Source organism: Equus quagga, chromosome 20 (genome assembly GCF_021613505.1).
Source record: "Equus quagga isolate Etosha38 chromosome 20, UCLA_HA_Equagga_1.0, whole genome shotgun sequence".
In the NCBI taxonomy this organism is placed as follows: Eukaryota; Metazoa; Chordata; class Mammalia; order Perissodactyla; family Equidae; genus Equus; species Equus quagga.
The window spans coordinates 21,549,047-21,565,333 of record NC_060286.1 but is presented as its reverse complement, the minus strand read 5'-3'; the positions used below and the strand labels follow the sequence as shown (position 1 = coordinate 21,565,333).

General features: G+C 40.0%; 1 protein-coding gene across 1 annotated transcript in view; it reads left to right on the top strand.

Annotated features, from left to right (window-relative positions):
• Window positions 1–1,025: 1,025 nt before the first annotated feature.
• Window positions 1,026–16,287, top strand: part of SNW1 (SNW domain containing 1) — a 29,966-nt gene continuing 14,704 nt past the window's right edge. The window contains exons 1-4 of the mRNA XM_046647588.1: window positions 1,026–1,106; window positions 5,317–5,470; window positions 7,546–7,707; window positions 16,104–16,199. Of these exons, the coding sequence (XP_046503544.1) occupies window positions 1,093–1,106; window positions 5,317–5,470; window positions 7,546–7,707; window positions 16,104–16,199 (426 nt within the window). The 5' untranslated portion in view covers window positions 1,026–1,092. The remainder of the gene's footprint in view (window positions 1,107–5,316; window positions 5,471–7,545; window positions 7,708–16,103; window positions 16,200–16,287) is intronic.

The window sequence follows — 16,287 nt, the reverse complement described above, 5'->3', positions numbered from 1 at the left end:
GATTGTTTTCTCAAAATATCACTTTCCCACTTAAAGGAGGGCTGCTTGAAGAAATGACTGACTCCAGGTCTGGGGCAGAGAAAGTACTAGATGAACCTAGAACATCTTGTCACACCAGAAACTGAGTTATCCTGTGTTGGGGGTGCTTCTGCTGCTCAACCTAGTGTGTTTGGTTTGGGAAAATTCAAAGAGCTTTACACTTAGAGTGTATGCACCTTTCTGCACGTGTGCTATATTGCAATTAAAAGTGTGTTTCTACTCTTTATCACGGAAAATTTCAAACCCATACAAAAGTAGAGAGGACAGTATAATGAACATCCATTTTTCCATTATCCAGCTTCAACAAAGATCAAAACTGATGGCTACTCTCCTTTCACCTATACTCCACCCACTTCTCTCCAATGTTTTGAACCAGATTTAACTTATCCTATCACTTCATCAAAGATTATGTTTAACACATAATCTATGTAAAACGCATAATCTATCTAAAACACATACATACATAAAAACGCACATACATAATACACATAAGGAGCATTCTAAAGGTTACTTGCTAAGGATCACACAATATCTCCCCAGGAGAGTGTTTTGGGAGTGGGGTAGCAGGGTAGGGGACAGCGCTTAAAGAAAAGTTTTGAGTGAGAATGTTTTCAGAGCGTCCAAGAACTCTCCATTCGCCAGTCTCACGATTTCCTATTGTTTTAAAACCCTATCACCCTCTCACACAACGTTGCCGTCCCCGGAAAGCTCTCGTGTTTGGGACTCCTACAAGGAGAATGAAACTGAGTGGGGAATAAAATAAAGCGGCTTAAAAGGCATCTCAACTTCTTTATTTTGCCCAGAGAATGCCCCATCATGTCATAGGGTACAAGCGACGCCTTTGCTTTTCTTAACTGAAGCGCTGATCCCGTTATAACCGTTCCGTCCGGTTAGAACAGAACCGGATTGTACGCCTGTTCAAGGAACTACAAATCCCAGAAGGCCCTTCGGCCAGGGCGCCTGCGCGTTGCGCGCTCCTTCCTTTCCCCTCCTTGTCGCGGGGAAAGACCCGCCCCGCGGCGCTGTCGCTCGCGCTGGAAGAAGCGGAAGAAGATGGCGCTCACCAGGTGGGTTGTTGATTCGGGTCCTCGATACGGAAGGGTCTAGGAGTACCCACCTTTTCTTTTCTCTGCCCACACTCTCCGCGCAGTGACCCCGCCCGGGGCGCAGAGCAGCGTGGGCCGAGATCACGGCTGGGCCCTCCCGCCGGCCGCCGGGGCGACTAGGCCTCGCCCAAGCTGGGGTCTTTCCTGAGCGGCTTCCCGGGTTGAGTTCGCTCCTCGGTGGGACCGAAAGCAGAGGCGTGGCAGAAGAGTTCTCTGGCCTCACATGCCGAGGAGTCGCACGTGTTTTGGGCTTAAGCATCTTGGGGGTGTGGAGAGCGCTCTCTCGGGTCCGCGGCTCGGGTGGGCGCGATGGGGCAGGGAGAGCAGTGGCTTATTTGGCCGGAGTGAAAGCGGGCTTACGGCCGTTTGTCTGCCGAAGTCTTCTGTCTCTGTCCCGAAATAAGGATTCCTGAGAAAAAGGGGCCCGGCGCGGAACGGAGATTTCAAAGTAGCCACAGTAGTGGCCGCTGTCTACTAATTCGCGCCGCCGCTCCGCACTTTAACTTTGGACCTTCGAATTTCTTCCGTAGATGAAACCACGTCAGTTTTTTGCTGTTCGCGGTTGCCTTGGTAACTGCACGTAAAGTGGTCCCCGCCTTTGAGAAAAAGATGCTTAAGTGGGAGATTCCAAGGAGTTACGTAACTCCTACTAGTCCGCGACCCGGCTGCTCTAAGTGGAAAAACTTTCCACGCGAACGCGGCAGGAAAAGTTGAGCGTCGAAGCGGGTTGTAAAGAAAGTGATCATTTTAGGACATCCGCTTGAGCTCCCTAAACACGTTTCATTCTCCTCTCGTGTACTTTTCCTTGTTGACGATAGTTAGGAATCCTAAAAATGTTTTAATGAGACATTTCTTTTGGGAATTACTTTTGAGTGCCTGGCTTTATCCCACGGGTTGTGTGTATACAAAAGAAAATCTGACGGTCCTTGGCTGCAGGGAAGATGTGGTACGAGGCATACAGATATGGAACAAAGACCAGTACAAAGTGCTTATTTGCATTTATTTGTGTAGTGCTAACTTAAGTGCAAAAAGAAATAGATGAAGTGAGCTGAATGAACTGGAGAGTTTCCTTTAGTAAATGTTACAGGCAGCAGACATTTGAGTGCCCTCCAGGTGGGAGGCACAGTGACAAAGATGAGTAGAGTTAGGAGGAAAGGTTTTGTGGAAAAGGTAGAATTCGAAAAGGACACACAGGAGAAATACCAGAGATGTTGCGGTTACTGTGTGCTTAAAATTGCTGTGCCAGAGTGCAATCTTTAAATGGCTAGTCTTCGTGACATCCTAGCTTTCTGATTTTGTTGCATGAGTTCTAGCCAGTTTGATTTTTAGACTTGATCTCAAGTTTCCAGGTGAAGCATTATTATCTCCAAGATCTATCAGGGATTCTGAACAGCAGGGACTTGACATATTGATGTGTTACAGTCTTGGTGTCACCAGTGATTCTTGTTAAAGATTTAAAGTCATACGGATTTAATTTTCTAAATTCAAGTATTTTTAAGGTTATGTATCTAATAATATCACTTGTGTTTAATATGTTGACTTTAGTAAAGGGGAATGGGTAGACTAAGATGTCCTCGTGTCACTATTAACATTTTGGACTGGATAATTCATTGTGTGGAGCTGTCTTGTGCACAGTAAGATGGTTGGCAGCATCTGTGGTCTCTTCCCACTAAATACCAGTGGCACCACCTCCCCTTCTCCTCCCTTCCTCCAAGTCCTGACAAAATGTCTCCAGACCTTGTCAAATAGCTGCATTGTAGATATTTTGCCCCCAGTTGAGAACCTCTGAGGTCGACTTTACCCTTGCGTTTGCCTCTTACGTACCCCCTACCCCCAGGAGTGTGCCTCTTTGTGGGAATGTCATCCTTTACAGGCAACAACAAAGTTATGCCCCTCTGGAAGTCTGAAGTATGTTCTGACCTTAATCCAGGCCAGGTTACCTATTTACTGGATTGTCCAAACTCTTTGCTTTGGCAGGCTGCCTGCCTTTTGATCGTTTTAGTGACTGGTTCTTCCAACAGAAGGTAAAGGAAAGAAAAGAGAAATGAAATATAAGTAAATATTTTAGCTTCTTTGTAACTGACTTTGTGTCCCTTCTTTGTATTGGGTATGTATGGTTTACTGAAAACAACTGTGGTAGAAGCCCAAAACTTTTGACTCCATTCATCCATCCATTCATTCATTCCATTAGCAAATATTGGTTGGAGGTCTGCCGTGTGCCTGGCACTATTCTAGTGATGGTTTTACAGTATTGAATCAGTCAGGCAAACTCCTTATCCTCACAGAGCTTATGTTCTAGGAGAGACAGACTGTATATGAGTGAACAAATCAGTAATGCAATTTTAGGTGGTGAGTAGGAGGAATAAAATAAAGAGGAAGGGATAGAGAGTTACTGAAAGTGTCAGTAGAGTGCTCTTTTGGACAAGGTGGTCAGAAAACTGCTCTAGGGCGATGTAATTGAGCAGAGGCATGAATGCTAAGAAGCAAGCACTAAAAGATCTGGGCAAGAGTTTTCTATAAAAGCACTATAAGGAAAAAAATATTCTTTTGGGGGGGGTGAGGAAGATTGTCCCTGAGCTAACATCTCTTGCCAGTCTTCCTCTTTTTGCTTGAGGGAGATTGTCCCTGCGCTAACATCTGTGCCTGTCTTCCTCTGTTTTGTACGTGAGACACCACCACAGTATGGCTTGATGAGCGGTGTGTAGGTCCACACTCGGGATCCGAACCCATGAACCTCAGGCTGCCAAAGCAGGGTGCGCAAACTTAACCATTACACCACTGGGCCGGCCCCTGGAAAAAATATTCTTAATGAGTAAATAGAATATTTTATGGCAAAGGGAATAGTAAATGTAAAGATCCTGAGATGGCTTGTTTAAGGAAAGACAAAAAAGCTATAGTGACATAAAGATGGTGAGCACGAAGGGTAGAGTGAATTTATTTCTCCTACAAACATTTAAGTAGCCCCTGCTGTGAGCTAGATAATGCCTGAAGAGTTAGGGATGGAAGCAGCAGAAGGCGGGGTTCCTGTCATCAGGTTGCTCACAGTCTAGGGACAGAAAGAAAGGTAAATGAATAGATGATTGCAATACAGTAAAATAGGTGTTATAGTAGAGGTCCACAGAGGGTCTTGTGGGAGCATGGAGGAGAGGCAGCTAACCCAAACTGGGGGAATCATGGAACAGCTCCAAATACTCTAATATTTATGGAACATATATTGAATGGTATTTAGACACTGTGCCAAGTGGCTTATGGATTTTCTCATTTAATATTTATAACATCCCTACGTGGTTGGTAATCTTCTGATCCATCATTACAGATGAGAAAACTGAGCTTCAGGGAGGTAAGTAACTTACCCAGGTTAGTAAGTGGCAGAGGTAGGATTTGAACTTTGAGCTCTTAGCCATCATAGTACCTGACCCGCCCCCACCACCACCAGACTAATCAGATCCCTCTGGTGTGTGCTGTCAGAGCACTCTATTCTTTTCCTTCATCAGTTAATATAATTTGTAATTATAGGTTTGTGTGATTATTTGATTGTTGCTCTGCCTCACAAGATTGTAAGCTGCCTTTCTCAGTTTATAGTCTCATTGCCTACCTAGCACGGCGCCTGCACCCAAGTGATCAATAAATATTTTTAATAAATAAGCTCTACTGCTTACTCAAATATGCTTACGAGCCAGAAATCACAAAGGAATCCTGACTTTCCCGTTAAACTTATTACTCATCTACTGGAATCCTTTTGTGGTACTTTGGAGTGTCTGTGTCTATAACAACATTTATCATACTTAAAAGTTGGTAAGAAAACCGTATGCTGGACACTTGGTCCCTGGATAATTGAGAATGTTTACTTGCTTGTTACAAGAAAGGAAGTGTGGAAGCATAAAAACTCAGTTGTTGTCTATTATGTGAAATATCTGTTAATTTTTTATTCTGGACACCATTTGCCTACATCCTAGTCAAATGTTTTTACTGTATGTCTCTGGGTACTTATTTCTTTCCAGGCATGACAAAATGACTGATATTGAGTACTACCATAAATCATTGAAAAGTTTGCTCTTTTGCTAAAGGGAAAAGGTATTATAGGAAAATAGTGTCTGATGGCCACATTGCAATAATCAAATTAAATGTAAGAATTGTAAAAAATTCTGACTTTTATTGTCTTTGCTTTTAGCTTTTTACCTGCACCTACTCAGCTATCTCAGGACCAGCTTGAGGCTGAAGAAAAGGCAAGATCCCAGAGATCACGACAGACTTCACTGGTCTCCTCCCGAAGAGAACCTCCCCCGTACGGGTACCGGAAAGGCTGGATACCCCGGTTACTAGAGGTAAATAGGGACCTTCAGTCTGGATTTATTAAATTGTGCTGAAATGTGTGATAGCACCCTTATGAAATTAATTTAGGCCTTAGAACATCCGCACGTGAATGTCAATATGATAGAAATTCTGATTGTGAGCTCTCAAGACATATACTTCCCCTTAGAAGATTAATCTTTTCCTTCTTGCTTATTGTCACTGCTTTGTGATCACTGGAGAATTGTACCTGTTTACACCTCTTCTTATGTCAAACTATTAAACAAGTACAAAAGAAACTAACATACCCTTTATAAATCCAGGGATTACAGTATATGGAAAATAATGGGAAGTAAGAGGGAAAAAAGGAAAGAATGATTTCACGTTTGAGTGCCTTTCCTTCCCTCCTCCTCCCTACATGCACAGTACCACATAAACCTAAAGAGACAACCTCTAGGAAAAACTTCAGCAGCATTTCCTTTCCTGATTTTTTTTCCCATTAGGTATAGTAGAAAAAGCACTGACAAGGAGTTAAAAAAATATAACTGGTTTTGCATTATAGCTGTGCTACTTACTATTTGTGTGACCCTGGGCCAATCCTGATCTCTCTTGATCTGTTTTCTTGTCTTCAGTTTGAGAATGTTAATGCATGTCTAATATACAGACTAGGTAAATTTTTTTTTTTAGAAGGCACGTGAGCTAACATCTGTTGCCAGTCTTTTTTTTTTTTTTTCCTTTCTCCCCAAAGTCCCCCAGTACGTAGTTGTATATTCTAGTTGTAGGTCCTTCTGGTTGTGCTACATGGGACGCCGCCTCAGCATGGCTTAAGGAGCAGTGCCATGTCTGTGCCCAGCGTCTGAACCAGCAAAACCCTGGGTTATCGAAGCAGAGCATGCAAACTTAACTGCTCAGCCACGGGGCCAGCCCCAGATTAGATAAATTTTTAAGAGGTATAAGAGACAGAATTTGATGGTTGATTTGGAGGCAGTGAGGGAGAAGGAAGAATCTGGAATGATGGGTTTTTTTTTTTTTAATCTCTGGCTTGTTCCCAAAGAACAAACTTCTTGGCAGCACCTATCCTCCTAATTACTCAGGATTCCATACATCAGTTCAACACATATTCCTTTCCCTCATTCTAGGGCAGACTTTCCCGTGCTTGGCCACCTTTTTTATCCAGGGAGAAAAGCAAACGTTTGAGACTTAATTATTTTGCCTCCCCAAGACCTCCTCCTGTTTAATCAAGCCTTTTTCTTTTACTCCCAGTATTCATTCTGACTCCTGCAAATTTTCCTCCTCCACGTCCCAAGGAATGTACCTGCCCTATTAAAAATCTTTAAATGCCTATACCATTCATTTTTGTGCCCAGTTATTTTCATTTTGTCATTTTGTTGTATTCTGTTTATATGGTGATGATTTTTACTTTACAAATGTGAAGGGCTTGTGCCCTTAGCTTTTTTCATGTATCTCCAAGTGATGATCCTAGTGAACTGAGTACTCATTGGATTGCGACTTGTTGCTTAGCACCCTACAAGAATTCCCCCTGCCTGCCAGAACTCTTTATAGAGTCTAGAAGACAGACACCCAACTAGATCATGTCTTCTCCTAATGTATTCCCGGTTTTTTCCCCTCAGCTATCCTCTGATCTTTGTGAATTCTCTCTCTCCTCTATAAGCTGCAGCCCTATTGGACTCTCGTTTCCTGGAACATGCCAAGTTCATTCTTGCAGCAGGGCCTTCACACTTGCTGGTTGATCTGCCTAGAAAATGCTTCCCTCAGATCTTCCCATGAGTGATTTCTCATCATCTGGGCTTTAGCTCACATGTTATCCGTTCACAGAGGCCATCCCAAGCACACTATTGAAAAATGCTCCTCTTCCAGTCCCTTTAGTACTTTCCAGGCATTTATCACAAGGCAGAGATTAAGCTTTTTATATCTTTGCCAACTAGAATATACTCTGCACAAGATCAGGGACCTCTGTTTTGTTTGCTGCCTTATCTCTAGCATCTGGCCTAATAAGGGCTCCATAATTATTTGTTGAATAAATGAATATATCTTGAATCTCAAATTACTATTAAATGTTCTTTTTATTTCTTATCTTTTTAATATATAGGATTTCGGAGATGGAGGTGCTTTTCCAGAGATCCATGTGGCCCAGTATCCACTGGATATGGGACGAAAGAAAAAAATGTCGAATGCATTGGCCATTCAGGTGGATGCTGAAGGAAAAATTAAATATGATGCAATTGCCCGACAGGGACAGTCAAAAGACAAGGTAATCCTCTCATGGATTTGTTTTTTCTCATTGATAAATGTTTTGTGAAGAGTTTTTTGTAATTGTGTGGAAATGATAAATCTCTGGCCAGTTTATGTTAAAAATAGCAGTAAAGTATACTTCGGCTAAATGAAGATGTGACTTCATAACAATATGAACAATATGTTATGGCTTCATGACCACGATAACTTTTCCTTTAAAATTCTCCAAATTGATGATAGCGTATATATACTTAGGGTTTTTACTTATTTGTTTTACTTTTAAAAACAGTTCTTTTATAGTACTAACATTTTTTTAAAAGCTAGTAGATTTTTAAAAATTTCCAATCCTAGCACCTTAAAAAAATCAAAATTTAGTTTTATCTATAAAATAGATAAAAACTTTTCTCACTCTCATCCATGTACTTGAAACTACTTACATATATACTTAATAGTTGATTTAAATATAACAAATTACACAGACTTCTTTCTGCCTTGATTAAGTACGAAACTGGCACTTGCTCAATTTAGGATAATCTTAAAAGTAATCCAAAAACCTGCTTAAAAGTAATCCAAAACCAAAAATAAAATTTACTTAAAATAATCTCATCTCAGAGCAGCTACACTCAGAGCCAAGGAACTGTTTTTAAGACTTAGTTTCTTTCTTATAAATAAATACTCCAAATAGTTAAAAGATCTCTTTAGAATTGAAAAATACTTGTGAGCCTTCAGTACCTGTGCTTTGCCCTTCTCTCTCCCAAATATTTTTATTTTACTTTCTAAAAGAGCACTAATGGTAACCCGTCCCTTGCTCCTACATCTTGGCTGCAGAGTTTTGGGAAAAGCAATTATGCAGTCAGGCAACTTCCTATCTCAGGTTTTAATTGGGCTCCTTTGGTGTTCCTCCAGGCCTTAGCTCCTCCTCTCTGGCCCCTCTCAGCTAACAGGTGACTCCCCATATATTTGCATAAAGAATACTGGAAGAAAATTGTTCGCTTTCTTTTTTTTTCTTTTCTTTTCTTTTTTGAGGAAGATTAGCCCTGAGCTAACTGCTGCCAATCCTCCTCTTTTTTCTGAGGAAGACTCGCCCTGAGCTAACATCCGTCCCCATCTTCCTCTACTTTATATGTGGGACGCCTACCACAGCATGGCTTTACCAGGTGGTGCCATGTCTGCACCCGGGATCTGAACCAGCGAACCCCAGGCCGCCTGAGAATCAAAACGTGTGAACTTAACCGCTGCGCCACCGGGCCAGCCCCTGTCGGCTTTCTTTATCCCATGCTTGTCTTTTTGTCTTGATTTTTCCTTTTTTCTCTATAAGAAATCTCTTCTCCTGTCTACACCTATTCTTGCCATTGTATTCTAGGGTATCCCAGACCTCATCCCTCCTGTTTCCTTTATAACCTACGTTTTTGTTATTCTTCTCAACAGCGTCTTTCACCTCCTCTATTTTGTTGGCTTCTTCTGGTAGCATTTGAACATGCGTGCTTTTCTCATCTTTTAAAAGTTTTCCCTGACTACTCTCAAGGCTCCCTCTAGCTACGTCCAGATTTCCACCTAATTTTCTCCACTTTCCTGCAGGCTTCTTGCAAGAGTTGTTTTCTGCTTTCTCTATTTCTTCACTTCCCTTTCCCTCATTTCACTGTAAGGTGGCCTCACCTCAACCAGTCTGCTGAAGTAGCTCTCTGGTGAAGGTCTCTAAGACTGTTTTCTCAGAACACATTCTCTCTGACTAATCTAATTTATTTCCTTGGCTTAAACTGCCACTCATATGCCGATGACTGTCATATTTGTGTCTCCAGCCCCATTTGTCTCCTGGGCTCTAGCTCCTTATATCTTACTGTCTACAAGGGCACATCTATCTAGATTTCCCCAAAGTACTGCTCAATCAAATCCAAACCTAAACGCATAATTTTCCACTTAATCTCCCTCTTCTGTTCTCTAACTCAGTGATTGGCAATGATATCTTCCTAATTGACTGCTAAAAGCCTGAGAGTCCTCCTTTTTTCCCCTTATTTTATTGATTTCTTTAAAAAAATTGCATTAATAATCATATGGTCAAAGATAGCAACAGTACAAAAGTATATGCAGTCCTGCCTACTTCTCCCACTTTACTTCCCAGAGGTAAGTACTGTTGCTACATTGATATATATCTTTCCAGACTTTTGTTGTGGATTTAGGTATTTATGTATATGTATTCCTACTTTACATACAGTAAACACACCCCACACACACGTGCAAATGTATACATCTTTTTTTTACATGAATGAAATTTTAATATTCATAACTTCCATAGACTTGCTTTTTTTACTTAATATGTTTTGAAGGTTTTTGTTAATACATACAGGTCTACTTCATTTAAAAAAAATCTACACAGAATTCCATGATGTGCTTGTGCCCTAATTTTTTTTAAGCATTGGTGGTTTCCAGTTTTTTAGTTTTGTAAACAGTACTTTATTCAAGATCCATGTACAGACATTTTTGCACATCAGTATTCGTGCAAAATGAATTCTTGGTGGACTTCTTGGGTCAAAGGATATTCCGATTTCAGCTGTGACACGTACTGCCAGCGTGTTCTCTACAAAGCCTTTGCTTAGCAGTCTTTCCGTTCTTTGGTGCTTCCCTCAGACCCTGCATCTGTTTGCTCACCATGATCTCTTACTTAACACTGCTCAAGTGTATTCCCTTCTCTGATACTTAGTTCAGGACCGCATCATTTCTTGCTTGATTGACTATAGCAGCGTCTGAACATCTCCTTGGCGTTTGTCTTGTCTGCCTAAAAAAACAAATTCATCATGTTTGTCTGTTTATCTTTCTGTCTCTTTCCCTCTCATATATGCACAAGTGTGCACATTTAAAATCATGGCTTTTAGGATAAGAACCAACCAAGCTCCTTATGGCATACTTGACCCCTTGCTTACCTTTCTAGCTTAGCCTCAGCTCTCATGACCAGAATACTGAAATCCACAAAAGTCTAGTTTTAGCTATTCTGTTTATTTTCAATACAAAATAATCACCATTGTAGGTGGTCGTTGGAGAAGAAGAACTTTCAGACACTCCCTATATATGTCTTCAATGAGGAATTACTTGCTGGTCCCTTAGTGTAGCACATTCTCTTACCTTAGGAACTTCCCATGGGTGTCCTCCTATGCCTGGGGAAGCCCTCCCCCTATTCTTTGTCTGACTATGTTCTATTGCTTTCAAATCGCACCTTGCTCTTCGCTGTTCTAAGCTGCCCTCCCTGATCTTCTGGCTAGGTTGGGCATCCTCCTCCCTGTTGCCTCTGTTTGCTTCCTCGTAGCAGTCACCACCTTTGCTGCAGTTATTCCCTCACCAGTGATCTCTGTTTGCTTCCTCGTCGCAGTCATCACCTTTGCTGCAGTTATTCTCTCCCAGTGATCTCTGTTTGCTTTCTCGTCGCAGTCACCACCTTTGCTGCAGTTATTCTCTCCCAGTGATCTCTGTCATTTGCCCGTAAGTTCTTTGAGGACAGAGATTAGATCTTTGTATTTTCTTTCCTCTTTGACATCTAACTTAGTGCCTGACAGCATGACATACAGCCATTTTCACCAGCGTTTATTGGAGGAACGATAGCAATTTTCATTGAATAACAGAAAACCACTTCTCATGAAGCCAGCAAGGAAGCATAGTCCACTCCTGCAAAAGGAAAGGTGGTCCCTGTGGATGCAGGACATATACTGAAATTTCCCGTGCCGTGGAGGCCTTCACTTGGCTCTAGCTCTCTTTGATTTGGTGCCTCTCTCCTTCTTTGGAATAATCATAATTCTTTGTTGGGATGTGCTGCCTCTCCTCTCATTTGTGAGGAAAAAGCAACATTTTAGGACAATAATTTGGCATTGGCAGGTTTTATAATTTTGGATGAAATACAGTTTTAGCCCATTTTACATTATATTTCAAGATTGGAAACAATTTTTTTTTTTTTTTTTTTTTAAAGATTTTATTATTTCCTTTTTCTCCCCAAAGCCCCCCGGTACATAGTTGTATATTCTTCGTTGTGGATTCTTCTAGTTGTGGTATGTGGGACGCTGCCTCAGCGTGGTTTGATGAGCAGTGCCATGTCCGTGCCCAGGATTCGAACCAACGAAACACTGGGCCGCCTGCAGCGTAGCGCACGAACTTAACCACTCGGCCACGGGGCCAGCCCCAGAAACAATGAATTTTATCTGATTTCTAGTGAATGTCTGAATTTTTGTGTGTGTGTATGTCTAATAACCATGTGTATTAGTGATTATTTTGTATTGAAAGTAGATTTCAGTATTCTGGCCAAATAAAGATTCTAAAGTATTGTTCTTTTGTACAGTAAAAGCCTTACATGTTTATCTATAATGTAACCTCTAGAAATAAACCCAACTAGTTGTTTACAGAGGTACCGCTCTCAGGTTCATACTAACCCTAACCCCAGTGGGGGAAGCTATGTATGTGTAGGGACAGGAGGTGTGTGAGAAATCTCTCTACCTTCCTCTTCATCTAAAAACACAGTCTTAAAACAAAAGTAAACACAATGAAGATTTTTAAAAAGTGTACAGGGTACTCTCTGAATTGAAAAGGAGGATAGTGGTAGAGTGACTACTTGAACTGTTCTAACATTGTTCCTAGTAGATATATTTTCTTTTCTTTATTTTCTTTATTTTATTGAGGTCATAATAGTTTATAACATTATGAAATTTCAGTTGTAGAATATTATTTGTCAGTCACCGTATAAATGTGCCCCTTTACCACTTATGCCCACCCCTCAACCCCCTTCCCCTCTGGTAACGACTAATCTGTTCTCTTTATCCATGTATTATTAGTTTATCTTCCACACATGAGTGAAATCATGCTGTGTTGATCTTTCTCTGTCTGGCTTATTTCACTTAACATAATTTCCTCAGGGTCCATCCACATTGTTGCAAATGAGACAATTTTGTCTTTTTTTGTGATTGAGTAGTATTCCATTTTATATATATATACACCACATCTTCTTTTTCTAGTGGATATATTTTCTTACTGGACTTTATACCCTGGAATATCCATTTGAATTCCTTACACAAATGTAATAAATGTGCACTTTAATTTTTTTTAAGTGGTTGGATTAATGCATGAAGTTTTTGAATGCATTGGATAATTCAGCATTAACTGAGTGCCTGCTATGCATTGGCATTTGGAAGGGGGGACACTGCTTGATTGTTTGGGACTGTTTTGAGCATTGTATAGTGTTTAACATAAGTGGCGTTAGCTGTTAAGTGTCAGTAGTGCCCCCTCCAATGTCTTAGCCCAAAACACCTCACATATTACAAAGGCCCCAGGAGGGGAGTTGGAAGTGGCAGCCATGCCCTCTTTTAAAACCACTGATTTTCCTGTTTTAAAAGTAGGAATCGGCTACTAAATGTACAAAATGGGATTTAAAAAATTCATTATCATTCAGGAGGCTGATATGCAGAGTCCTTGACATAGAATGAAAATAGTTTACTGGATTATTGAATTTGCACTATAGTGCAAAGATTTCTGATTTAAATCAGAGGGATCTGGTATTCAGAAAGTGGGGAGATCTCGCTGAAATATCAGTAATAAAAGAGCAGGAATAGAAAGCGCTAGCCCTAGATATAAGAGGTGAAGACAAAGCAAGATTCCAAGGGATAATATTCTAGGATAAATCTAAGGCCACTGATCTCTCTACATGTAAATACTGTGTACAAGACTTAGCGGTAATACAAAATTGGGAGGAAAAGAATTTCTTGAAGTAAACCTTAACAGAACTAAATGGTTTTTTTTTTTTCAATTGTCGCTTGAGTGATAAATCTTGAAATAAAAAGCCTTGGTGTTTACATTTTTCCGTCTGACATCTTTACATAGGAAATGTAACATACATACTATTACCTAAAAGAATGCCTTCAAACACACCCCACCCAAAAAACTCCTACAGCTTTAAACTGACCACAAGATAAGTTGTATAAATGTTACCACCTTTTTCATATGATTCCAAAACTAGCTAAGCCTGAAGATCGTGTTTTCTTTCTACCTCTGAAATGGTGAACATGTTGACAGGTTATCCTTTTAGTCAGTCCAGTTCTTTGCCAGTTTTTAGTAATAAAAAAATCTGTTTCACAGATGAGTTATTGCTTTATCTTGTTCACAGAGCTCATTTGTGCTCCTGATACCTTCGAGAGTATATTATATTTTTCAGATAACCCTCCCCAGCCTTTTTGCCTCCTGGGATATACTGAGTTTCTTCAGCACATTTGGTTCTCAGGCAATAAAAAATTGGAGTTTTATAGTTAATTACCATGGAGGAATCTTGCTCTTCAGATGTCCTTCACTCAGCTTTGTGAGATGCTAGAATCTTATTGATGCTCATTTAAAGGATTATTAACTTTGGAATACCCAAATACGAAACAGCAAATGGCTCTTGTATGCTAAATTAGTATTGAGACTTTATGTTGAGCATGTATGACTACCAGGAGCCATTTACTTAGAATCCCTTCCTGTAATGATTGCTGTGTGAAAGTAATTAACTCTTCATAGTCTTGGTATTATTTTCTAGAGTAATGTTCTAGAAATTTAAATTCTCGTGGTGTGGATTTTTCCATCCTGAAAGGGCTTCAGAGGTCTGTTACAAGCTGTGTGATCTTAACTCACAGAGCCTCACTTTTCACTAGAGTCAGTTTTAGGGACCTTCCAAAACGAATCCTCTGAGAGCTTAGGGACACTGGTAGCTCAGGTAGCAGTAAGACATGTTTTGTGGTAAATCATCTACACTTTCTTACCTGATCCTTTTTCTCATTTCTAAGAAAAACATGCTAGAGATTCCAGTCTATAGACATGAGATGGTTTTTTCTGGAAAATCAACAGCTTATGTAGCACCTTCTGCAGGCCTAAAATATAATCATATTTAGCATGGAACAGAGCATTTCTAAAATTCATACATTCACTCACGTGTGCAAAAAATTCTGACTGAATGCCTCCTGTGGACCAGGCATTGTTACAGGCACTGGAGACGCTTTAATGAATGAGAGATTCCTCATCAGTAATGTGGGTACAGTCACTGTGCATGCCTCACAAGGTTGATCGGAAGCTAAACTAGTTAATATGTATAAAGCAAAAGAACAGTGGCACAAAATAAGTGCTTAATAAATGTTAGCTGTTATAATTATTGTAACTTTACTAGAGGACACAGGTAAGTAAAACAGATAAATAATTTCATAATGTGAGGAGTCCTTTGACTCAGTAAACAGAGTGTCGTGACACTTATTGTGTTCAAATAACAGAAGAGCCCATGTGACTGAAGTATAATGAATGAGGGAGCGAGAGGTACAGGGGGAGACTGAAGCTGTAGGCAAAGCCAGGTCAAGTTTTACAGGCCTTAAAGTGTTTTTTGCTCTGTTGTTCGGAGTAAGAAATTAAGAATAGCATGCGTTTCCTTTAAGCTATTTTGAGGAATGTTGTGGTAGAATGCAATTCTTGATATAAGACTTTGGCTTATAGTAGCAAATAGTTTCCTTCTCAGAAAACTTGAAAATCTCAAATATCTAAGAATTTGGTTTTCTTTCATATTCATAAATTGTCCTTTCTTTGTATTTGTGTCAAAGAGTTCCTGACTCAGGCAGCAAAATCTAGAATGTTATTTGTTAAATCTCTAGTACCTCTTTTTTTCTGTAAAATCTGCTATGTAAATTTTTATGAAAGTATTCGAGAAATATAGATGGACATTAAAGTAAGTAATATTCTGTTTGTCAGGGGCCTACCACATTGGTGTGAGCCTAATAGAAATTGTGTTGAGCCTAGCAGACATCAAATAGCAGTCCTAAGTTTGGATAATGAATGGAAAAATTAAGTTGTGTATGTAGAATATATTTTGTTTTTTCTTCTTTTTTTTTCACGGAAGAAACTGTTCTGGGTTTTTGACCATGGCACATGTTCATTTTCTTAGTCTATGAGTAGAGTTGATGCCAGAAAAGACAAACATTATAAGTAGGGTAAGGTCAGTGAAGTTTTCCAGACCCAGTGAATTTGGAAATTGTTTGGTGACCTGACTTAAATTCTGATGAGCTTGTAATCCAAGATAATGGTGCTATAGGCAATTTATATCATCATTAATTTCAAGTCCTAGTGAGCCTCAAAAATAGGGGTCACTGATGCATAAGATTTTGTTGGCACAATTTATTTGGATACCGACTTGATTAAAAGATCTCAAATAATTTAAATGCATGAGGTCAAAGGAAAATTATTAACTTATATAGCCAGGGCAGTGATTTGTGTATATATTTTAAGCTTCCTTGGTTTTAAGATCTAAAAGACAAAATCTGTGTCCTAAATTTATAAGTGTGCTGAGAGGACATGTTGACTTCTGAAATGACTTAATGAGGTTGCTTCTTTTCCTTCTCTGTTTTTCTTAAGCCTGCTTGTGTTTGAACATTTTAGGTCATTTATAGCAAGTACACTGACCTGGTTCCCAAGGAAGTCATGAATGCAGATGACCCAGACCTGCAAAGACCTGATGAAGAAGCCATTAAAGAGGTAACTGGGCGTTGAAATATAAATAATTGTTTTACATGACTTTATATATCTTTATTAACTTCCAAACCACTCAATGTGGTGTTTCTTA